The 24,877-nt window shown below is 40.4% G+C and overlaps 1 protein-coding gene across 1 annotated transcript in view; it reads left to right on the top strand.

The window, feature by feature from the left end:
• Positions 1-3,198: 3,198 nt before the first annotated feature.
• Positions 3,199-24,877, top strand: part of itga8.L (integrin subunit alpha 8 L homeolog) — a 126,809-nt gene continuing 105,130 nt past the window's right edge. The window contains exons 1-2 of the mRNA XM_018267300.2: positions 3,199-3,504; positions 7,050-7,183. Coding sequence (XP_018122789.1) covers positions 3,305-3,504; positions 7,050-7,183 — 334 coding nt within the window. The 5' untranslated portion in view covers positions 3,199-3,304. The remainder of the gene's footprint in view (positions 3,505-7,049; positions 7,184-24,877) is intronic.

Raw genomic sequence — 24,877 nt, 5'->3', positions numbered from 1 at the left:
TGAACTTCGAATTCAAGAAGACCAATTGAATGGAGGTTGCCGTTTTTTTGCGGTCAAAGTGGGCCAAATTCGGCCTACTTTGAATCGTAGTTTGATTCAAAGTTTTTTTAACTTTGACCTTCGATCTCCCAAACCCCCCCAATTGCCTCCATGGAGGTTGTAGGAGGTCCCCCATATGCTAAAACAGCACATTGGCAGCTTTTAGTTGGCGAATGGTTGAAGTCGAAGTTTTAAAGAGACAGTACTTCAAAAAAAGTATGGCTATTCCCCAGTCGAAGTACTCAAAGTACACCAAAAATAGCTCGAAATTCGAAGTTTTTCACTTCGAAACTTCACCTCGACCTTTGATAAATCTGCCCCTTAAATTACATTTTTAAATGTAATTAATAAAGTATGGATTTTTAAAGATTTCTATCAATCCCAGTGTGCACCGATTTTTCTGGATTTGTTTTATATATATATCTACAGGTATGAAACCCGTTATCCAGAAAGCTCTGAATTATGGAAAGGCCATCTCCCATAAATATCCACATTTTTAACAATGACTTCCTTTTTCACTGTAATAATAAAACTATAGCTTGTACTTGATCCCAACTAAGATATAATTAATCCTAATTGGAAGAAAAACCAGCCTATTGGGTTAATGTTTATATGATTTTCTAGTAGACTAAAGGTATAAAGATCCAAATTATGGAAAGATCCACTTTCCGGAAAATCCCAAGTCCAGAGCATTCTGGATGACAGGTCCCATACTCTGTACGGTATGTGTGTGTGTGTAAGTATATACTTATATATATCATATATATATATATCATGTGACTCACTGTAACGTGTGTAAAAAAAATGTACACTCTGTTGTAAAAATATGAGGATATTGGTCGTCACCTCTGAATTCCATGGCCTATATACATGGACTTTTAATATAATATGCTTCTATTTCACAATAGGGAGTACATTATTCCCGAAATGATATATTGTAAGTATTGCCAGCATTACTGTAAATGGATAGCCCTAATTTGATTTGAATAACTACATGGATTTATACTTATCTAATTTAGAGGAACGTACACAGGAAAGTGCAAGAAATGCTCAGGGGACACTGGTTCCAAGAGATCTTACTCGGCCCCACAGCAAACTTAATTTAGGGCCCCAAAATATTGATAAGCTCAACCAACCACCCAAAAAAAAAAAAGCAGTGGGTTGAAATGGTAAATGCCTCAATCCCCTCATATCAGCTAACTTATTGGAGAAGAGGCTGCCCCAAAAAATTTGCTAAAGTTTGGTCGCCATGGCTTTCTGAGCACATACCTACCTTACTACCCCCAAAGTATTTAACCCCCTTCTCTCACTTTAAACTCCCCCTCTCCAAGTTTGAGGAACGACAGTAACATTTACTACGTAATAAGTGTTTATTGTTATAAGTGCAACATACAAATGCACATGACCAGTTATATACATGGTATAGGGTAGGACATACACTCTGAGAATGGGGCACAAGTTTAACAAAGTCTTAAATGCGACACATACAGGAATGTCATGAAATTATTTTTTTTTTAATTTACTGAGTGAAAACCAAAATTTTCAATAAAAAATAGGGATGTACTGATTCGATTTAAAGTTTTCCCCCAAAAAAACCTTAGATTTTTCAAAGTCCACCAATTCTAGGAGGTCCCCCATAGGCTAAAACAACAATTCGGCAGGTTTTAGATGGCGAATGGACGAAGTCAAATTTTTAAAGAGACAGTACATGATAAATTTCGATATTCGGATTTTCACATTTTTTTCAAATTCAGATGGAATTTGGACTATTCCCTAGTCGAAGTACACAAAAAATAGCTCGAAATTTGATTTTTTTTCATTCGAAAATTCACCTCAACCTTTGACAAACCTGCCCCTTAAAGTCACAGCACGTTTTTTTCGTGCAACATTTTTACTATAGGGTCCATGGGTGTTTTTTATATTTTGCAGCACAATGCGGCGAACTATTGCGCTGTGTGCCCTAAGCGCAATTCAGCGGCTCGGTTGATGTTCCGGAGCTTCACAGCGAAGTGACAAGTTGCAGTACAAGAAGCCAGCTGCAATCAGTGCTTGTGCGACAGTCGCAACCGCCACAGAGCTCTAGTGTAGCGACAAGACGGGGGTCAGTGACCTAGAAGGCAGCTCCAGAGTAATGAAGACCCACAGCTGTAGCGGAGTCCAAACGAGCCGATCTTTCCCCGATATACCACTAACGGGCATGGCTATATCAGGGGTAATCTGAACGTTTGGCCCTATGGCCTATGAATCGGATTATGATGAGAGCACAATGGGCTCCGGCGGGACAAAATCAAACCTGTCCGATCGACCAAACGACCAATCTCCGCCGGACGAAAAATGTGGGGACTCTCCACACACGGTCCGAAAATCGATAGGATCTTTGCGTCTATGGCCACCTTTAGGGGTATCGAATGGATATACTTCGAATATCGAAGTCGAAGTTTTTTTTTACTTCAGTCGAAGTAAAATCGTTCGATCGAACGATTAAATCGTTGGAATCGAATGATTTGAAAGATTTCAGCGATCGATCGAACGATTTTACTTCGACTACAAAAAACGTAGAAAAACGCTGCAGAAGGTCCCCATAGGCTAACATAGCACTTCGGCAGGTTTAATTTGGCAAAGTATTGAAGTCTAAGTTTTTTTAAAGGGACAGTACTTCGATTAGCGAATGGTCGAGTATTCGAACGATTTTACTTCGAATCAAATTCGAAGTTGTAGTATCCTATTCGATGGTTGAAGTATCCAAAAAATTACTTTGAATTTTGAATTTTTAAATTCGAAAATTCCCTTTCGATCCTTGATAAATCTGCCCCTTAAAGTCAGAGCGCGTTTTTTTCGTGTGACAAGTCACAGTACAAGAAGCCAGCTGCAATCAGTGCTTGTGCGACAGTCGCAACCGCCTCAGAGCTCTAGTGTAGCGACAAGATTGGGGTCAGTGACCTAGAAGTCAGCTCTAGAGTAATGCAGACCCACAGCTCTAGCGGAGTTATTGTACAGTGGAAGGAGCGACTGGCGCAGCGCTGATGTTGCGACTGCAGTTTCCAATGACCCAGCGGAACAGAAGACTTTATTATAAGAGAGTCTCGTGCTGTTAGCTCCGCCCCTCGCTCTCCCAGCGAAGCCAAATGCTCAGAGGAGTGAGAGTCTCATGTTGCTCAGTGACACACATATTATTATACACACACACATACATACACATATAGCGCTGCTGCTGCTGCTCCGGACTCTCCTCCTGCTCCTCCCGCGCTAATTTTGCCTACAGAAGATGCTCAGCCACTGGCGCCCCCGGGGTCGCGCTTCAGCCGACCGATTTCCCGGATTACCCGTGTTCTTGCTGCTTCTGATGATGCGGAGTCCCGTGTGCTCTGCCTTTAACTTGGATGTAGAGAAAGTGACAGTTTACAGCGGCCCCCCGGACAGTTACTTTGGATTCTCTGTGGACTTCTACTTGCCCGACTCCTCCAAGTGAGTGCCCGTCCCGCTGCTTTGGATGCAGGGTTTGGGGACACGCAGGGAAAGGGTTAACAGCATGGGACCCCCCCATCAGTTAATCATAGCTGAAAAGCAGGGGTGTACAGGATCTCCCCTATGTCTTTGGGATCAATAGATCTTCCCAAATCCCTCTTGCTTGAAAGCTTGCACTCAGATCCTTACCTTACCCCCAGTTATCAGCATAGATATGACCCCTATAGATACATGGGTTACTGATGCTCTTGAGAGCAGGGTCCCCTAATCCATCAGATTTGTTCAGTAACATTTGTTTCAACACTAGATGAATAAAGAAGATCATACTGTGGCCAACTACTCTACAAATGTATTATTGGGGGAAATACCATGGGTTGCAGGGGGGCACTAGATTTTTAGGAAGGTCAGTAATTCAGTGAGCATCAGTAAATTAAATTGGTTATATATTTTTATATATATATATATATATATATTATATATTTTTATATATATATAGTACATATATTACATACATTTGATGTGGGGTTATTGAAGAGTGAGATACATTAGAGAATTTATTGGGGGATTTATGGTATCTTAGCTTACTGGGGGATAACTGCTTATACCAAATTTGAAACAAACTAGGGTAAAATGTAGGCAAGAGACACGACTACAAACCAGTTCAGATAGAGGTTGTAATAATATTGCTAAAACTTAAACTTTAATATATATTCCAATTAATACATGATGCCCATAAACATAGAAACTCGCTGCTTTTAGCAGGACCTTGTCCTTATACATATACTTAAAAAATGCATATGGTGGAGCGGTGATAACGATCTTAACTAGTTTTAAAGCCCAATTATTTAGTTATTTGTTGCATTATAGTCATTATCAATTTGCCCAGTTCCCTTGCGCAGTACCTGTCTATCTACGTTGGGAATGAGTGGGAGCTACTCACGCCACCATCCTCCTATGCCGTCCTACGCGTTTCGCTGATTACTCAGCTTCATCAGGGGATACTAAGGAGTACTAGGAGTTGGGTGGAATACAAGGGGGGTACTGTTTGTTGTGCAGTGTACTAGAGGCTTATGCATATTATTATTGTGGGTTATAATAGGTTATTTGGAGCTGCTGATCTTAGGCACGTTATTGGGGACTGTTTAACCAAGGAAAGTTATTGGGGGGACTGTATGTTAATGGAATTCCATTAAAAATGCTTTATTTCCCCAACAAATCACCTAACGCGTTTTGTGTTTTCGTGTTTAAAACCACCCCCGTCTGCTGATCTGTGAAAGTGTGCGCAATATTAGAATTCAATTGATTGTCATGTCTCCCAAAGCTGCGAGTTCAGGGCGCTGCACCCAGACCTATATTGAATGCCTGTGAATGTATATTGAATAAGCGAAAGGTCCGGGGCATTTGCACCCCGGGCCCACCAAGTTACAGGGTGAGCAGTGGCAATAATTAGCCCGATTAAATGAACGTCACAGAAGGGGGAACAGAGTTTGAGTGCAACCAACTTAATGTTATATGGACTGTATGTTAAGCATGGGGTATTTGTAGGCTTCTGTATGTGCAATGGGCTATGGGGAAAGCTCCTTTAAATTAGATTATTTGGGGAAGGGGTGGCCGTGTATTACATTGGTTTGGTGGGTTATTGTATACAAGCAAGTTGATGTTGTGGTGGAAATAAATGAATGTTAATTTAAAGTGTGTTGGGGTAGAAGTCAATTTGTTGTTGGGGAGCTACTGTATTCTGTGTTATACTGGATTGATATTGCTGTTGCCTTGGGGGGTGGGACTGGCAGTTAATGAGCCACTGTACATTAGCTAATTGTCTCATTACAGTGTTGGCGTGGGGTCACTGTCCCTAACTAGCCACAGGTCATTTTGGGGATGGAGTGAAGAGTATTGGCAGTTTCTTGCTGCTGATTGAGATATGCTGTGTTAGGCTGGTTATGGAGAACACTACTGTATCCACCAGAATTAGGAAATTTGCACAGGTGCAGTAACCCATAGCAACAGATGTTTACAGATGACCAGTAAATTCTTCCTTCCTCTGTCTGATTTGCTGTTACTTTTGGTGGCTAGACTAGTAGCCAAATTTGCACCTGGTGATGATTTTGGTGGTACAGGTACAGGGGTGCAGCGCCAATGGGGCAAGTTGAAAACTCGTCTCAAAATGTAGTGTCCCGCAGCTTGCCAGGGGCAGCAAAAAGCTACTCCTTGTAGTTATAAGAGCCAAATCTGCGTTTTTTAAATGGCAATTACACGCTCCACATTAGTGATGTGGCCCCCTCTGGCACAAGAAAGGTAAGCACTGGGGGGCAGCATTAAATGAGCTGCCTCCTTAGACAGAAACGTCCCTGTACACATACCAGCATATGCTTGGGGCTGCACATGTACATGGAGGGCTGTTGATAATACAGGTATGGGACCTGTTACCAGGAATGCTCTGGATAATGGATCTTTCCATAATTTTGAACTTTAAATAAACCCAATAGGCTGGTTTTGCTTCCAATAAGGATTAATTATATCTTAGTCTGGCTCAAGTACAAGCTACTGTTTTATTATGATTGAGAGAAAGGAAATTAATTTTAAAAGCTTGAATTACTTGGATAAAATGAAGTCTATGAGAGAAGTCTATGAGAGATGGCCTTCCGGAGCTTTCAGGATAACGGGATTCTGGATAACAGATCCCATATCTGTACTATAGAATCTGTCTCTGGAATATTGTTCAGCTTTTAGTAAGCATTAATTGTAATACCCAGGAATAGCACGTGCAATGAATTTAATTAAACATGGGCTAACAATAAGGATGCAGACAGGGTGGTTACACGGGGTCCCGAATGAGTAGTTTCCATTTATGTGCACAAAACCCTTCTATCAAGTTTGGAAAATTGGCGTCCTCTAAATTATTTTGCTGTGGGGCCCAGTAACTGCAGAGACTAATTAAACATATATATCAAATATATCAAAGAAACTGCAGCATGGTACACCTGCGTTCCTGAGCATGCTGGGAGTTGTAGTACAGCATCCACGGAATTGATAAAGGTTTCACAGTACTGACGCACAGACTGGATCACCCGCTCATCTGATAAACCAAAATCAGGGTTGCACTTATCCATGCGCCGTGGATTTGACATGCACTGCTGTCTGCGACTGATGCTTAACAGGCCGACTGGGTCATTCCGTGCAGTAAGTTAATGTATTGAATGGAACTGTTAATGGACAGGGGTCTGGTATTCAGTAACGGGCCACTGATAAGTAGTTGTAGCCGGCTGCACTTAATAAAAAGAGCTTGGGGCCAGAATTCATACAGTAATAGAATGCAGGAGGCGCATATAAATGGAATTCTGTTACTCATAAGGCAGAGTGTACATTACATTTTCTTGTTAGAATATACTGGCAGATGTAAGTCACATATTGTATAACTAACTTGTCACTTATCCCCTTCAAGAGAATTTAGTTTTGCACTTATTATGTCACAATATAGTTGCACCCAAATCCTGTGTGTGCTAAACCGCTGCTAATTCTTTAATTTCCCTATCTTAATATTACAGATCTAGTGTTCTTATTGGAGCTCCCAAAGCCAATACTTCCCAGCCGCAGATAGTGGAAGGAGGAGCTGTGTATTACTGTCCCTTCCCTGATACCCCGGCTACTGGATGCAAGCAGATTCCATTTGATATTACAAGTAAGTGCTGGAAATGTGACAAAGACTAGAATGGTATTTATTGTACTACTAGCAGCATGCTTGGACCCCTTAGAGTTTGAATGTGTGTGTGTGTATATATATACAGATTTAGCAGTAATGTTGCTTATCCTATAGTTTAAAAAGCAATTTTAAGTGCATGAAGCACGAGCTGGCTTATGCATGTTTGTACAAACGATCTGATGAAATGTATCTTGTTTTCAGCTGAATACAGGTATTTCTCCTTAACACACATTTATGCCAGTTTATACATTAAGGGTTAGTTCACACGAGGAGATTCGGGGAGATTTTGTCGCCTGGCGACTAATCGCCTCTTCTTCTGGGCGACAATCTACCCGAACTGCCTCCGCGTGTCTTCCCATCCGCTTTAATGAAAAGTCACCTGCGGTTCGTTTTCCGAAGTTGCCCGAAGTTGCCTTGTGAGATTGTCGCCCAGAAGAAAAGGCGATTAGTCGCCAGGCGACAAAATTTTCCTGAATCTCCTCGTGTGAACTAACCCTTAGAGTGCTGAAAAAGTTGAAGTCTATCTATCCATCATCTATCTATCTGTCTGTCCGTCCGTCCGTCTGTCTGTCTATCTATCTATATATCATCTATCTATCTATCTATCTATCTATCTATCTATCTATCTATCTATCTATCTATCTCTCTCTCTCTCTCTCTCTCTCTCTCTCTCTCTCTCTCTCTCTCTCTCTCTCTCTCTCTCTCTCTCTCTCTATCTATCTATCTATCTATCTATCATCTATCTCTCTCTCTCTCTCTCTCTCTCTCTCTCTCTCTCTCTCTCTCTCTCTATCTCTCTCTCTCTCTCTCTCTCTCTCTCTCTCTATCTATCATCTATCTATCTATCTATCTATCTATCTATCTATCTATCTATCTATATATCTATGAGCACTACACAAACCAAGTCTGTAACCTAGGTGCCAAGTGACAAATATGTAAAGCAAAAAGTAAAAACTAGCACACTTCAGCTAAAGACCATGGTTGCTATGGAGGCAGTACCTAGCAACAGTATCTGTGGGGGTTTATTATGGAGGCTTAGTGCTCTAGCACACTCACCTCTGCAGTGTAAAATCAAAATTTGCAATTACATCTTGGCAAAAGAACTTTGGCGTACTTTCTTTGTAATAAATTTTGTATAGTGTTACTTTGTGCAGAACTATAGGTTCCATGCAGGATGCTGCTACTTTGGAGGGTGATTTGTCTAATTTGTGAAACTGGGCAGCAAACTGGAAAATGAGGTTCAATGTTGATAAATGCAAGTTATACACTAAATGGCAGTGTGTTGGGAGTTTCCTTAAATGAGAAGGATCTAGGGGATTTTGTAGATAACAAGTTGTCTAATTCTGGGCAGTGTCATTCTGTGGCCACTAAAGCAAATAAAGTTCTGTCTTCATAAAAAAGGGCATTAACTCAAGGGATGAAAACATAATTCTGCCTCTTTATAGGTCCCTGGTGAGGCCTCATCTGGAGTATGCAGTGCAGTTTTGGACTCCAGTCCTTAAAGCTGGCCATAGATGCAAAGATCCGATCGTACGAATCATCGTACGATCGGATCTTCCCATCTCCCGACCTGCCACTAACCATTCAGATCAAAGTCTTACCAGTCAGATTAGTAAAAGAACAGATCAGCAATGTTCTGCCCCTGACAGCAATCGTACGATATCTATGTCCAACCAAAGCTAGTGACAGTCTCCCACTGAAAATCTTACGATTGGCAATACACGCAGAGATATTATCGGCAGCCGACAGACATTTTCTAACCTGTCCAATCGACCAAACGACCGATCTCCGCCGGACGAAAAATGTCGGGACTCTCCACACACGGTTTGAAAATCGTACGAATCCTCGATTCGTACGATCAGATCTTTGCGTCTATGGCCAGCTTAAGAGGGATATAAATGAGCTGGAGAGAGTGCAGAGACTAAGTGCAACTAAATTGGTTAGAGGGATGGAAGACTTAAGGTGGCCATAGACACACAGATCCGATCGTACGAATCGAGGATTCGTACGATTTTCGGATCATGTGTGGCGTGTGCCGACATCTTTCGTCCGGCGGAGAACGGTCGTTTGGTCAGGTTTGATTTTGACCCGACCAATCCCGCCGGAGCCCACGGCACATCGTAATCTGATCGTTCGGCCATACGGCCGAACAATCAGATAACCCCCGATATAGCCATGCCTGTTAATGGCATATCGGGGAAAGATCCGCTCGTTTGGCAACATCGCCAAACAAGCGGATCTTTGCATCTATGGCCACCTTAAAATTATGAGGGTAGACTGTCAATGTTGGGGTTGTTTTCTCTGGAAAAAAGGGGCTTTCGAGGGGAGATGTTTATACTTTACAAGTACATTAGAGGACATTATAGACAAATAGCAGGGGACCTTTTTACCCATAAAGTGGATCACCGTACCAGAGGCCACCCCTTTAGACTAGAAGAAAAGGACTTTCATTTGAAGCAACGTAGGGGGTTCTTCACAGTCAGGACAGTGAGGTTGTGGAATGCACTGCCGGGTGATGTTGTGATGCTGATTCAGTTAATGACTATAAGAATGGCTTGGATGATTTCTTGGACAGACATAATATCAAAGGCTATTGTCATACTAAGCTCTATAGTTAGTATAGGTATGGGTATATAGAATTTAATTAAAAGTAGAGAGGGGTGTTTGTATGGATGCTGGGTTTTCATTTGGAGGGGTTGAACTTGATGGACTTTGTCTTTTTTCAACCCGATTTAACTATGTAACTTTCTTCCTTGTGAAACTTCATTAACTTACACTTACATCAATTTAAATGCAGTGGGTATATAAGGGTCATATGTATGCATTATTTTAGTGATGTTGGTGAAATTGCTGAAAGTGGCCACTTTTATTAAAAATGTCCAAGGAAGAAAAATAGACAGAGATCCTCTATTGGCCATGAGCCCAGGGGCGCTCCGCCAATGAGGCGAGCTGAGCAGCTCGCCTCAGGCGGCAGCGCCTGAAAGGATTCAAGGGGCGGCAAAAAGCCGCTCCTGCACCCTTAAGAGCCGAATTTCTGGTTTTTAAACCGGAAATTCGGCTGTACTATTGCGAGAGAGCTCAATTGCGCTCTCCGCAATAGTGTTTCTGCCTCCCCTCCCGACATGTAAGCTGGTGAGTGGGGGCGGCATTGCAGGAGCCGCCTCAGGCGGCTCCTTAGTCAGAATCGGCGCTGCATGACCCCACCCTCAAACAAATGTTAAAAAAGTGTAAATAAGAAATTTTTAACTTGGATGCTTATTTTGAAGTCTTCCATTGTAGCCCAGTTCCAGCACAGTGGACATACGTTTACTTCATCATTCTTAACATCAGTTTAAAAAGTGTTGACTTGTTATTCTGAGTGTTTGCCTTTTCTCTGGCTCACTTGAAACAAGTGTCTCAATAAAACAATAATAACAGAGAACACTTTCTTTTTTTGAGCTGGGAAGAATATTGATTGTGTGGGATACAATATGACTGGTTTGCATATTTGATCATAGAGGTCAGATTAGTTTTCTCTTCATATTACCATGATGTTAAGCTGTGTCTATGGACATTACACCCTAACAAATATTGCAAATGGATCAAGAACTAGTTAGGTAATTCAGTTCCAGTTCCAGATTCTAAATCCGTGAGCTGACCCTGGTGCACAGACTTAAACAGCTGAAAATTCTGCCACAAATGAATACTGTCTAATGCTATTGAATGTCCACCTTCTCTGTATTGATCCACCTGTGTACATACAGTACGTTATCTACCTCAGTGTTCCATCTGGGAGTCCACCTGTGATTTGGAGTGTTCCATTTTGTGTACCTGTTTGTACCTAAGAGCAATGACACATAGGGAGCTTTGACACCTGTAGGAAACTGCGGGCAACTTAAAGGGATCCTGTCATCAGAAAACATGTTTTTTTTAAAACGCATCAGTTAATAGTGCTACTCCAGCAGAATTCTGCACTGAAATCCATTTCTCAAAAGATCAAACAGATTTTTTTATATTCAATTTTAGAATCTGACATGGGGCTAGACATTTTGTCAATTTCCCAGCTGCCCCTGGTCATGTGACTTGTGCCTGCACTTTAGGAGAGAAATGCTTTCTGGCAGGCTGCTGTTTTTCCTTCTCAATGTAACTGAATGTGTCTCAGTGGGACATGGGTTTTGACTATTGAGTGTTGTTCTTAGATCTACCAGGCAGCTGTTATCTTGTGTTAGGGAGCTGCTATCTGGTTACCTTCCCATTGTTCTTTTGTTTGGCTGCTGGGGTGGAAAGGGAGGGATGATATCACTCCAACTTGCAGTACAGCAGTAAAGAGTGATTGAAGTTTATCAGAGCACAAGTCACATGACTTGGGGCAGCTGGGAAATTGACAATATATCTAGCCCCATGTCAGATTTCAAAATTGAATATAAAAAAATCTGTTTGCTCTTCTGAGAAATGGATTTCAATGCAGAATTCTGCTGGAGCAGCATTAATAACTGATTAATTTTTTAAAAAAATTTTTTCCCCATGACAGTTTCCCTTTAAAGTGCCTGAAAATACTTCTCTTGCCGTGAACAGGAATCACCACAAGTGATTACCTAATTAGAGTTTTTTAAGCCATGGGCCATTCCCTTTTGTGCCAACTAAAGTTTTTTTTTATGGGCACTGGCACCTAAAAGGAACGTCCCATCATGTGTTACTGCCCTAAGTGTTTCACCTGTGCTCCTAAGTAAGCTTTGTGTGCATCTGCATCATCCTACGTCCTTCTGTGACCTAGTGTTTCACGTGTTTTCCTTATTGTTTCACATCTCCCTCCAAGTGTTCTACTTGTGCTCCTGAGAACTCCATATGTGCAACGGTGAACTGAAATTGTGTTGCTGAGTGTTTCTTTTCCTCCTGTGCCTATTGATTTCAGTTGTGTTCCTAAATGTTTCTATTCAAACTGTGCTCCTGAGAACTCCAGCTGCCCATCTGTAAATGTAAGTTGTGTTCCTGAGTGTGTTCCATCTGTACCCCAAGTGTTGCAGCTGTGCTCCATTGCAAGCAGTTGTATCCTCAGTGTTACTTTACCAACTGTGCCCCACCACTCTTTCTGAGAATTTCAGTTTTGTTCCCAAGTGTTTCTTTTCAAACTGTGCCCAACTGTAAACTGAACTTGTGTTCCTGAGTGTTCCAGCTGTGCCCTTGGGAATGAAATTGTGTTTCTTTTGCAGCTGTGATCCTGAGTGGTCCAGTTGTGCTCCTGTGAATTTCAGCTCTGTTGTTGAGTGTTTCTGTTCCACCTGTGTTTCTAAATGTTCCATTTGTTACCCTTGGAATTTCTGTTGTGTTCCAGCTGTGTAACTTTGAATTTCAACTGTGCTCCCGAGTGTTCCTCATCTACCTGTATTCCTGAGTAGTGATGGACGAATTTGCAGCGAATTTCCCCATTTCACCACGGCGAATAAATTCACTAATTTGACGTTTTTTTTTTATGCCGACGACAATTCCCCACACGCCCATTGACTTTAATGCAATTGGATGAAATAGGTGCGCGTCACATTGTCGCTGGTGTTGATTGCCCTCGAATTGACACCGATGTCAAAACTTGTGTTTTGTGAATTTTTCTCAATGTTGCGGCAAATTCGCAAATTTTTCTGCTAAACGGGACAAATGCGTCCATCACTATTCCTGACTGTTCCACTTGTACAACTGTCAATTTCGGTTGTGTTCTTGAGTGTTTCTCTTCCACTTGTGTTTCTGAGAATTGCAGCTGTATTCCTGCCTGTTCCACCTGTGGTCCTGAGAGTTGCAGTTGTGCTCCCGTGTATTACACCAGTGCCTCTGAATGTTTGACATTGGCTTCTCAGTTCTCTCAACTCATTGATCTACTTGTATAGATTTATTTCTTTTGGGGCAACCTAAATTTCTTCTAAATAAGGGGAATTTTGTCCAGATGCAGAAGCCTATAGCAGCCAATCATCAATGAGTAATAATCAGTTTGCTGCAGTTATAATAATGAAAGACATTTTCTGATCTCTGGTCTCTGTAATATACTGGTGCAAATATTAGCAAGTAAAAATATTTAAGTAAGAATGCCTCTGGGGTTTAACTCAGCATTGGACCAATAGAAATGTCATATCTATGTCATAGTGTGTAAAGGCATGTATACTAGCATGGACTGTCACTGAGACCTGTGTTTAATTACATTATTAGCTTCCCAATCCGATTGGTTACAGAGCAACCAAACTACCCAATTCCTCATTTGCTTACTAGTACCTTCCTATATGAGTAATATAAACCATTCTATATGCAGTGGAGGTAAAAAAAAACTGTCAAGTCATATCAAAACCCAGCTACATGCAGATACAACAGCACAGTCATGGTAGATTGTAAGCTCTATGTAGCAGGGACAGTTATAAAAAAAATACATGTACAGGTATGGGATCCGTTATCTGGAAACCCGTTATTCAGAAAGCTCTGAATTACAGAAAGGCCATCATCCATAGACTCGATTGTATCCAAATAATCCAAATTTTTCAAGATGATTTCCTTTTTCTCTGTAATAATAAAACAGTACATTGTATTAAATAATCCTTATTGGAAGCAAAACCAGCCTATTGGGTTTACTTAATGTTTACATGACTTAAAGTATGAAGATCCAAATGATAGAAATTACCTGTATTTGTAAATGTAGCCTTTAATGAGTATGGTTCTTCCTTTCCTGCGTGTTTTCCTTCTCTGCTAATGACCATTGATTTAAGTTTATTTCGGTTCCTGTATCTCTTCTCGCTGGAGCCCATTATTCTATTGTTGCCAGTGCAAGCAGCAGTGCTAATGAATCCCACATGTCTGCTATAAGCCGACGAGAGCAGCATTTCCTATTGTTAGCTTTATGTACACACTGCTCAGTAATTTCCCATAGTGCTTTTATTGTGTTTATGCAAGAATAATTATTCCCGGCCCACATACTCTGTGTCATTTATGGGTTTATAAATGTCCTGTTTGTTGTCTCTCCTTTCTAAGATTCTTCCTTTCCTTCGAGCTAGAGAAGTGGTGTATTATGTGTGTATGGAGCAGAGTTCATATACATAGATACATAGCGTCAGTTCATATCACATAGATTCAACCTGCGGTTTAAAAAACTACAGGTCCCATTTTCTACATCAGCATTCCAGATAGAATGCTGGGAATTGGAGTTTGGCAGTAGTTGGAATGTGCTTAAACTTTCCCTGAGTCTTTATGTGCAGCAGACACTGGTTTTTGCCTTGTTCCCTGTGGAGTTGGGAGGCAAATGTCTGCATAGGGCATCATGATGCAAGTGTGACATCATAGGTTATGTCATGCTTCCTGCACCCCCATCTGATAGAGTGTGGCATGATAAATGTTTCCCATGTAAGGCTTTGCTGGAAATGTGTGTCTGCTGATTTGACTCCAAGGGCAGCACAAGTCAGCTTTGTAGTTTAGTCCATGTATAAACAGATGGCCTCTTCCTTTTACTTTCCCTTAAAAGACAGTATATCATAAATGCTCACAGGGAATGCAACTCTAGTAGTATCAAGGAAGTAGGATCTGTTTTAAAATAAATCTTCAGTTCGTTAGTTGCACTGTTGTGGATTGTAGTAAAACAAATATCAAAATTCATCAAAGTGCTTGTTTGCCTTTATATTAACTTTTAGTATGATGTAGAGATTGATATTTTGAGACAATCTGCAGTTGGTTTTCCTTTTTTTCTTATTATTTATGGGTTATTTAACTTTTTATTCAGCAGCTCTCCAGTTTGCCATTTCAGCAGTCTGGTTGTTAGCGTCAAAATTACCCTAGCAACCATATATCTATTTGAATAAGAGACTGGAATATGAATAGGAGAGGCCTGAATTGAAAGATGAGTAATTAGCAATAGTAGCAATAACTATAGATTTGTAGCCTTGCAGAGCATTTGTGTTTTAGATGCAGGCCCGGACTGGCAATCTGTGGGTTCTGAGGGGCTGCTATAAGGTCCCATAGAAAGTCAGCATTTAGTGGGCTGGTGGGTGCTGTTTGGGCCTCTATGTGGGCTAACTGGGCCTGAAATACCAGGGCAGGGACTATTTTAATTCTCAGTCTGGACCTGTTTAGATGGGGTCAGTGGCCCCTCATTTGAAAACTGGAAAGAATCAAACTAAGAAGGCAAATAATTTAAAAACTATTAAAAAGAAAACATAAAGGGCAATCAAAAAGTTGCTTAGAATCAGCCGTTCTATAACATACTAAAAGATAAAATACAGGGGAACCACACATTTAATCTGAACAATACATAGAATGTACTGTATCTCCAAAGCAACCCCTGTTTAAAGTGGTAATATCCTAAAATAAACATATGGTGCAAGAAGAAGAATTAGTATTTCTTACAAAATAGATTTATGTTTTAATCTGAATGAACAGAACAATTTCAGAGTCCATTAGGAACAGTGTTGTTCTTAGCCAATTCTGCTTCCTCCGTAACAAAAGCATCAGCTGATGCAAAAAGAGAGGTTGTATCTGTGAGATAGATCAGATCTTTAGAGCAAGTGAATAAATGACCTATTCACTTAATAAACTGTTTTTATCAAACAGGAGAAACCTTTGCTTGCAGGTTAGGGCATTTTATAACATTGATACAGAAGCAGACTCCTGTTAAATTTCAGTGGACAATGTGATGATCATCTTCCAGCAGCACAAGCTGGACAAGCTGTTGTTGTTGTTGACCTACATCTCTCAGCACTTCCTATTTGCCAGTTGAAAGTTGAAGACCAGGAAAAACAATAACAATGTCCTAAATCTGATAATACCAAAGACAGAACATAAAATCTGCAATATGCAATATGCTGCTGTTTTAAGTGCAATGAAGCAAAAAGCAACAAATGCAAGAGGGAGCAAATTGCTATTAGGGAAAGAAGATCAAAAGCAAACTTGGGTTTGGGGTGATGGAGTCATGTTCATTTCTTTTAGATCCAGATACATGTGTTTCTTATTTTTTCCCTCAAAAATAGATTTTAAACAGCAGCCTGAATGCATTTGCCGAGTCGGTTGGTGGCATTCCTCATGTGATAACATCAGTGTGAGCTGCAGAATGTCATGAATATCGAGTATGGACACAGTTGTTTCTTGCAAGTAGGGTTGCCACCTTTTCTGGAAAAAAATACCAGCCATCCTATATATTTAGAATTTTTCCCCTATTAATAACATTGGGATCAACCATCATTTTTACCGGCCAGGCCAGGTTGCAACCCTACTTGCAAGGCATCATGGAGTACAATTGGTATCTAGTGAATGCTAGAAGCATTCACAACCTTTCAAGGAAACACAAAGCATTAGAACTACCAATTAAGAGGCTGCAGGTGAACAGTACAGGTATGGGATCTGTTATCTGGAAACCCGTTATCCACAGACTTCCAAATCACGGAAAGGCCGACTGCCATAGACTTCATTTTATCCAAGTAAACCAGATTTTTAAAAATGATTTCCTTTTTCTCTTTAATAATAAAACAGTAGCTTGTACTTGTTCTAAACTAAGATATAAATTAATCCTTATTGAAAGCAGAACTAGCCCACTGGGCTCATTTAATATTTACATGATTTTATAGTAGACTTAAGGTATGACTATCCAAATTACAGAAAGATCCATTATCTAGAAAACCCCAGGTCCAGAGCATTCTGTATAACAGGTCTCATACCTGTACAATAAAAAATTATTACCAAAACTTCTCCTGAGGCCATACCTCCCAACTGTCCCGTTTTTAGAGGGACAGTCCCTCTTTTGACAGCTCAACCCGCAGTCCCTCGTTTGTACTGGAAAGCAAATAAGTAATTGTAACAATATAAGATAACAGGTCCCTTGGAAAAAGTCACAGCTTCATTAGCAAAACTGTAATAACTGGAAAAAAAAACACAGAAATATGTTCAAACTTTCCTAACCTGCCCATATTTTGTAAAATGAACATGGTAATTTGGGGCGTGTTCCGAAAATGGGCGCGGTCAAACAAATTTGCTGCACTGCGAGCTGCAACTTTTTTGTCCCTCTTTTTATTTCCAAAATGTTGTATTTTTTTAAACTGTCCTCTGCCCTTATGTATTGTTTGAGCCTCCCCATTCTTTCGTTTTAAAGGGCTCAGGAAATGTTTTTAGGGTGCCACGTTGACTCAAAATGGCCAATAGTTTTTTTTCTGCACAAAAATGTAATATTGCAATGCAAGCCCAAACATTCCTGAGGTTTTGCTTACTCTGCCTTAACTTTCACGCTGTTCAGACTATGCTGTGTTGGTGCAAACAAAAATAATGAAAGATATGTAAATAAATGCAAATGTGTCTCTCTGTAGGCCATTACTGTCAGGTCCAATTCAGTCATAAAGGTCCCAGGTTCGTTTGCTGAAAAGTATCTTGTAAATTGTTTCAGATGCCGCCATAGTTTATTTGCTTTCCTGTCTTTACACTCTGTTCTGCGTTTGGTACAGGAACAGTAAAGTAACATTTTTGATGATAAATAATATTTGTATATTCTCCCCATGCTTGAAGGTACTCCAGTTTCCTCCCTCACTCAAACAATATATAGGCAGGTTCATCGGCTCCCGATAAAAGTGGGGTTCAGCTTGTATGCCAGTTAGAGTGAAGGTGGCCACACATGGACAGATTTAAGATGCTGATTGAGGTCCTTGAGACCAATTTGTCAGATTATATTAGGGTAGAACTCCACAGGATAGTGATAGCGTTCCGAAGCGCTGAGATTAATCACAAGCATCACGTCGAATGCACCAAATCTAAATTAAGTAATAGGAATGTAGGACGTTGCTGCATGCATCCAACAGATGTAAATGCTGCACGTTACGTCTTCATTCAACAGTTGTGTCATGACAGATGCACGCAGCGACAACGACTGACATTTCTATTACTTACTTTAGATTCGGTGCATCGGATGTGACACCTGCAATTCATCTCAGCGCGTCAGAACAGAAACTATCGCACTTCAAATCGACCGTGGAGTTCTACCCTTAGGCCCTCCGACAGGCCTATCTGACTGTTATCTGCTCAAAACTTGGCCAGATGTAGATTGGGCAAGTTTGATTTTCAAGTGGTGAAAATGATCGATTAGTGCATCAGCTCATTGATGTGGTCCTTGCTCCAATGGCTTGTATTCCCTCTATTGTAGTTTGTTGCAACCTTGCCAAATGAGCAGATCTTATAGAATGGCCAACTGTGTAACAGAAGAGAATGCCTGTTTGTTGCTTTCATTAGCTGTGAATGCTCAGCTTGAAGGTCAATAAGGGCGGGATTTGGGATGAAAACATATTTGCTGTCCTACATATTCTTGGATCTGTAGGTGAATTAATTCTTTCCTCTATCTATAACCTTGTCATGAGCTCCAAGGGAGGCTTGAAGTGGAAAAGTCTGGCCACCACTGCGAGATATGTCACCTCACATGGATGATGTTGGGAGAGTTTAGGCGTATTTAACTACTCCTAACCCTTTAATCACCCACCCCTTGTAATTTACACCCAAGCCAAAGCTTAGCCAAGCGATTCAAAAACATTGTAACATGCCTGAAAATCCTGAGAGGCAGGAAAAGCACAGAGAACAGTTGCACATAGTATGGTGGTGGCAGAATGGAGGACGGAGCTTGGCAAAGTTACACCTGTATGTAGCCTAACAAGCGTATCACCTCTGCACTGCTCTAGATCATTAATGTGTTTTAAAGGAGAAGTAAAGCTTAACTAAAGAAGTAACTAGAAATGTTGTACATAATGAATTGTGCAACCACAGCCCTTTAACAGTAAAGATCTGCGTCTCCAAAGATGCCCCAGTAGCTCCCCATCTTCTTTTCTGCTGATTCACTGCACATGCTCTGTGCTGCTGTCACTTTCTGAGCTTAGGGAGCCACTCACAATATACAGTACACATAGAATATAAATGTCACAATATAAGGCTGATTAGTAATTAATACAGATAATTACTACATGGCAGCACAGAAACCAATGCAATTAACACCAGGATTTATTAATCAGCCCTGTAGCATCAGCTTATATTACAGACAAATCTCATTTTCTGCTGGATAATTCATGACGACCCCTAAGCTTAGCTTCTCAACAGCTGCTCAGAGCCCACTGAGCATGTGAGTGTCACAGACACTTTCCAAGATGGTGACCCCCTGTGACAAGTTTGAAGTCCTGGATCATTGCTGCTATTGAGAAGCTGAAACTTTAGGCTGGTGCAATAAGTTCAGTATATAAAATATAGCATTTTTAGCCCTATTCATATTTAGGGTTTAGTTCTCCTTTAATCCTAACAATAGATTGGGAAATGGCGGCATACATGTACTGAAGGTCACCCGAATACCAGATATTCCACACTGATTCAATCCCTCTGCTCCCACTAGGTGATTTTGTAGGGGCCAGAAATATGGATAGAAGATATTCAGACTTACTATACTAGAGAAATGTTCCGTGTTTGCATTAGGCAAAGATAATTATTTTCTGAAAAACTGCACCAGCAATATCTTATACCTAACTCGGTCAAGGTGAAAGTTCTAACTGCGTCTGTACTTTATAGAACATTTTCTTCTTAAACAGAACTGTAAATAAAAGAAAAATGTTCCCTGAAGATGAGCATGTTTTTATAGTTTTCGCTTTTAATAGCAATTTGCATTCTTTTAATAGATGAGCAGCCCAATTTTTTTTTCAGAATGAGTAACAGAAAAATCGTAGCAGATGTTGGCACTGTGTGTTGGCTCTCCCCCGTGCCAGCACATGCTGTTTAAATGCATTACTACCTCTTAGCATTCCTGCTCTCATGTACATAGCTGGGACAAATTTGGCACGACGTGTTGGATATGTTCTTGCTGTATCTCTCTGTGCCAAATATGCTGTGTGCCACTTGTGCCATGTTTTTTTGAAGTGTAAATGTACTAAAATGTTTGAAATTAAATTAACAGCAACAAAATCAATTGAATACAGAAGAGAAAAGAGAGGACAGAATTGGGACAATAAGCCTATGTATGTACAAGTGTAGCATGTGCTCATAGGGATATACTTGGTGGTTGGAAGTCGGCACACCACAAGCAGTGGTCCTTAGTTTTTACATACAGATTCCCTGACTGAGTTTTCTGCATTTTTCAATAATACCCAGTTTGTACTCCCTCAACATACTGATCACCATTGGGTTTACCAGGATCCTGCCCAGAAGGACACTGCACAAATTAAAAGTCATTTCCTTTACTGCCCATTTTAATTCATATAAAGTTCTTAAAAGGGGACCTGTCACCCAGACATAAAAAGTTATATATTAAAATTATTTTTTTTTATTACAGCATTCATAGCTGTTGTAAATGCAATTAAAAATCTTAGCTGTAAATGCTCTAAGGGTCTGGCCACACGAACAGATTGGGGGAGATTAGTCGCCCCAGCAACAAATTGTCTCTTCTTCGGGGCGACAATCTCCCTGAGCTACCTTTCCCCTGCCCTCCACCAACTAAAATGAAAATCGCCTGCGGCAAGTTACACGTGACGCTTCGTTTTCTGAAGTTTCCTCGTGAGGCAACTTCGGGCGAATTTGGAAAACGAAGTGCCGCTTGTGAATTGCCGCAGACGATTTTCATTTTAGCCGGCGGAGGGCAGGGGAAAGGCAGCTCGGGGAGATTGTTGCCCCGAAGAAGAAGCGATTTTTCGCTGGGGCGACTAATCTCCCCCAATCTGCTCATGTGGACTAACCCTAAAAAGTGGTGGCACCCTAAAAAATTGCTGTGCTGGACCAATAACTCTGTTACTGTAGCAGTATCTGAAGAGGGAGGTAACAATACCCAAATGGCTAAGGGTAAATCTGTCAATAGGCTGCATATGTTAAGAGCAATATCTTTCCACTCTCTGTAGTAAATATTTAGTTTTAGGGATTTATTTTTAATGAGCTGTAAACAAATAGTAGGGGCTCATAAATCCCTTAAGGCTGGAAAATTGTTATCGCTAAAGACCTTAACAATTATCTATAGATGTTCTGTAATATTCCCCTAGGTACTGACTAATGCACATTTGCCAAATGTTTCCCCATAACGCATTGCAGGGTCAGCATACCGCTGTGAGCATGAAGCCTTTTAATATACCACTACATAAAGTTCTCATTAATCTAACCAACCGCTGCATTCCAGAGAGGGTAACAGTTGATTGTGTGACACTCCTATAAAGATGTGTGGGACCTGCCCGATATATGTAACCCTCCTTCATCCACCCTGGTATTACTGTTCCATACACCGCCTGCCCATTAGATGTTTTGCTACCATGTTGGCTTGGGAGGTTGGGAGTCAAACCCTTGTTTTAATGGCCTTCCACTATTAACTACAGTAGTCTTCCTATATGCCATGGATATGATTTGTTCATTGGTTTCCAGAATGCCTGGGACCTGGGGTTTTCCAGATAAGGGATCGTTTTAAAATTTGGATCTCCATACCTTAAAAGACCAGTAACATAATTTTTTTAAAAAAAATCTGTTTCTACTTAACGAAAAAAAACCACCAAGGTAGTTTTAACTTTCAATTCGCAAAGTCTTTATTAAGAAATTACTTAACGACTCTCTGCTTGCGCTCCTCTTCAGAAACGGCGACAGGGCAACGATTCTTAGTGCAGCGCTCGATTTCTCCTCCCTGCCTTCTATAAGAGATAGCCAGGGAGGAGAAATCGAGCACCACACGATGGATCGACACAATGTCACCGTTTCTGAAGAGGAGCGCAAGCAGAGAATTGGTAAGTAATTTCTTGATAAAGACTTGAAATTGAACTGAAAGTTAAAACTGCCTTCGTGTTTTTTTTTCGTTACGTAAAAACTAATTAAAAAAAACAAACAAATTATGTTACTGGTCCTTTAATGGGGCGGTGCACCTTTAAGTTAACTTTTAGAATGATGTAGAGAGATAGGAGGGGGTCTGAAAAGAAAGATGAGTAATAAAAAGCAATAACAATACATTTGTAGCCTTACAGAGCATTTGTTTTTTAGATGGGGTCATTGACCCCCATTTGAAAGCCGGAAAGAGTAAGAAGAAGAAGGCAAATAATTCAAAAACTATATGAAATAAATAATGAAGACCAATTGAAAAGTTGCTAAGAATTGACCATTCTGTAACCTACTAAAGGTGAAATGCCCCTTCAAGTCTACTAAAAAATGATTTAAACATCCATTAAACCCAATAGGACTGTCTTGCATCCAATTAGGAGTCATTATATCTTCGCTGGGATCAAGTACAAGGCACTATTTGATTTTTACAGAGAAAAGTTAATTAACTTTAAAAAATTTATTGGATTGAAATGGAGTCTACGGGAGCTTTCTGGATAACAGGTTTCTGGATAACGGATCCCATCCCTGTACATCAAAATGCTTTTAATTCTCTTAATGTTCAGTAATAAAAACATAAAACGTTGACCAAAAACATAACTTAAATATACATTAAATATCTACTCCAGTATATGTTTAAATACTTATGGAAAAATAAATGGTAGATACGTCCTTCCTATAAAGATGTATTTATAACTTTTATAAGAGGCCACAGTGTGGTTCACCGATATAAATGGGGAAGAAAGTCTTTGATGTTGAAATGAGTTCATGAGGGACTTGCTTCACCTCTTTATCTTGTATCTAACTGCTTTTTATCTGTTGCTTTTATGGAGTACTCCTGCTAGGAGTTTAGTCTGCAACATCCGAAAGTTTAGTGCTTATCTTTGAAGGCATCGACGTATATATCCTGTTTGCAGATGGTCTCCACATGTGCCAAGTGCATTGAGTATAAGAGTTCTCAGAGAATCCCCGACATGCTCCTCTGCTCCTCGGCTTGCTTAGATCATGCAGAAACCTCCTGAGGAACAACTGTTCTTCGTCTCTGGGAAGTTCATGGTTTTCATGATCTTTCTGCTAACTAGAAATGATTTGTGTCTTGGTTATCAAGTCCATTCCACACTTACTCTTTGTCCTTAGTGAGAAGCCCGTCCTGCTCTGATAAGACTGCAGAAGGTCAGAGCGTTGTCAGCAAGTAGTATTTTCTGGGGCAATTTGGGTTTGACAGGTGTTCTGCACTTTGGTGAATGACATTGGTCAAGACATTGATGCTATAACCACAATTAGCTCCTTCTCTGCCCTTGATAGTTTCAGGTTATGGAAACTCTAGTAGAAAATGCTGTTCTTTTATAGCTTTGTTGCTATATCAGTTATACAGGGGTCCTTGAGTCAAATAGGACATAGATGCCAGCAATTTTGCAATTGACATTTAGTGGCTCATTTATAAAACCTCGATTTCTTCTGGTAGAGGTTTGTAGAGGGAAAACTTGAACTTTTCAGCAAAAAAAAACAGAATTTTTAAGAGATTTATCATACCACAAAGCTGCTAAAAATCTGAATCCGAAAATACGCCATCTCAAACCTGTTGAGGTTATGTAGACGTCAATGCATTATCCAGTAACTGCCGCACTCTGATAATTATGATGATTATTCCATATTATAATTTTATTGGCTCATTAGCTCATGTAGACAAAAAATGGCAAAGTTTCGGGCCTCACAGGGCCCTTTATCAAGCCTTAAGGCAAGAAACGTTGCCATTTTTTGTCTACATGAGCTAATGAGCCAATAAAATTATAATATGGAATAATCATCATAATTATCAGAGTGCGGCAGTTACTGGATAATGCATAGTATTCCCTTGACCCGAGGCAGGTTGGGCTAATCACTGCTGAGCACCTGATCCAAAAGGATTGTGCACAAGGTTTGAGCACTCCATTTCTATGTAGAAGTCAATGGCAGATGTCACTGAAGTTGTTTATTGACATTGTGATCTGTGCTGGATAATCCAAAAAAGTCAGGTTTTTGTCCGATAATCCAAAAAAGTTGCGTTTTGGCAGCGGAAATTCCATAAACTTGAGTTTTCAGAGCGTCAAGTGCTCGATACGATTTGACGCTTGATTTTGTCGTGACGTTTTGTTGCTCCGATTTTTTAGAGACAAATTATTGATAAATGAGTTCAATTCTTCGAAGGGAGTTAGGTGGACTTTGTTTTCAGAAAAAAATTGGATAAATTGGACAGTCTAATAGTATTTTAACTTAAGTTTTTATGATATGTACTGTTACACTCGAAAGTATAGCAAGGGGTGTCAGAAGAGTTTAAATAGAGAAAACTATTTCTGTATAATTTCTGTATAAACAAGCCCCCCACTTCCCCAGCTGTTTGCCTTGTCTCATATTTACAGATAAGGAGCAGTTAATTTTACAGGGGTTTAACTGCATCAGCTTGATCAGTTACCTTCTTTTTCCACTGTGAAGAAGGTTGTGTCAGGTGTAAAATGAACATACCTTCAGTTTTAATGGTGTACTCTGTGTAATTCAAGAAATAACAAAGCTATAGCCAGAAAGTATATCTGACACGAGCCCTACTCATTGTACTCTTGTGTATATTGCAAATTGCGCCCTTTAGGTTAAGCAGAGGACACTCATTTGGAGCAGATGTTAAAACAGCACCCATGGCCCAAGGGTTCAATTGCCCTCCATTTGCTGCTGAGGAAAGAGAAATGACCCTCATTGTGCAGTACTTCTCAGTTAATATACTACATTTATAGCATAGTTGTGCTGTGCACTTTCTTGCAGTTGTGAAGGAGAAGCACATTTTTCTGCAAACAGGAGGGCAATGCATAGGATGTGCCTGCACTGTATGTATCTACACTATGCAGTGCAGTTTGTGGGTGC

This window comes from Xenopus laevis, chromosome 6L, assembly GCF_017654675.1.
Source record: "Xenopus laevis strain J_2021 chromosome 6L, Xenopus_laevis_v10.1, whole genome shotgun sequence".
NCBI lineage: Eukaryota > Metazoa > Chordata > Amphibia > Anura > Pipidae > Xenopus > Xenopus laevis.
The sequence above is the reverse complement of the archived record's forward strand: the minus strand, read 5'-3'. Positions and strand labels throughout refer to the sequence as shown.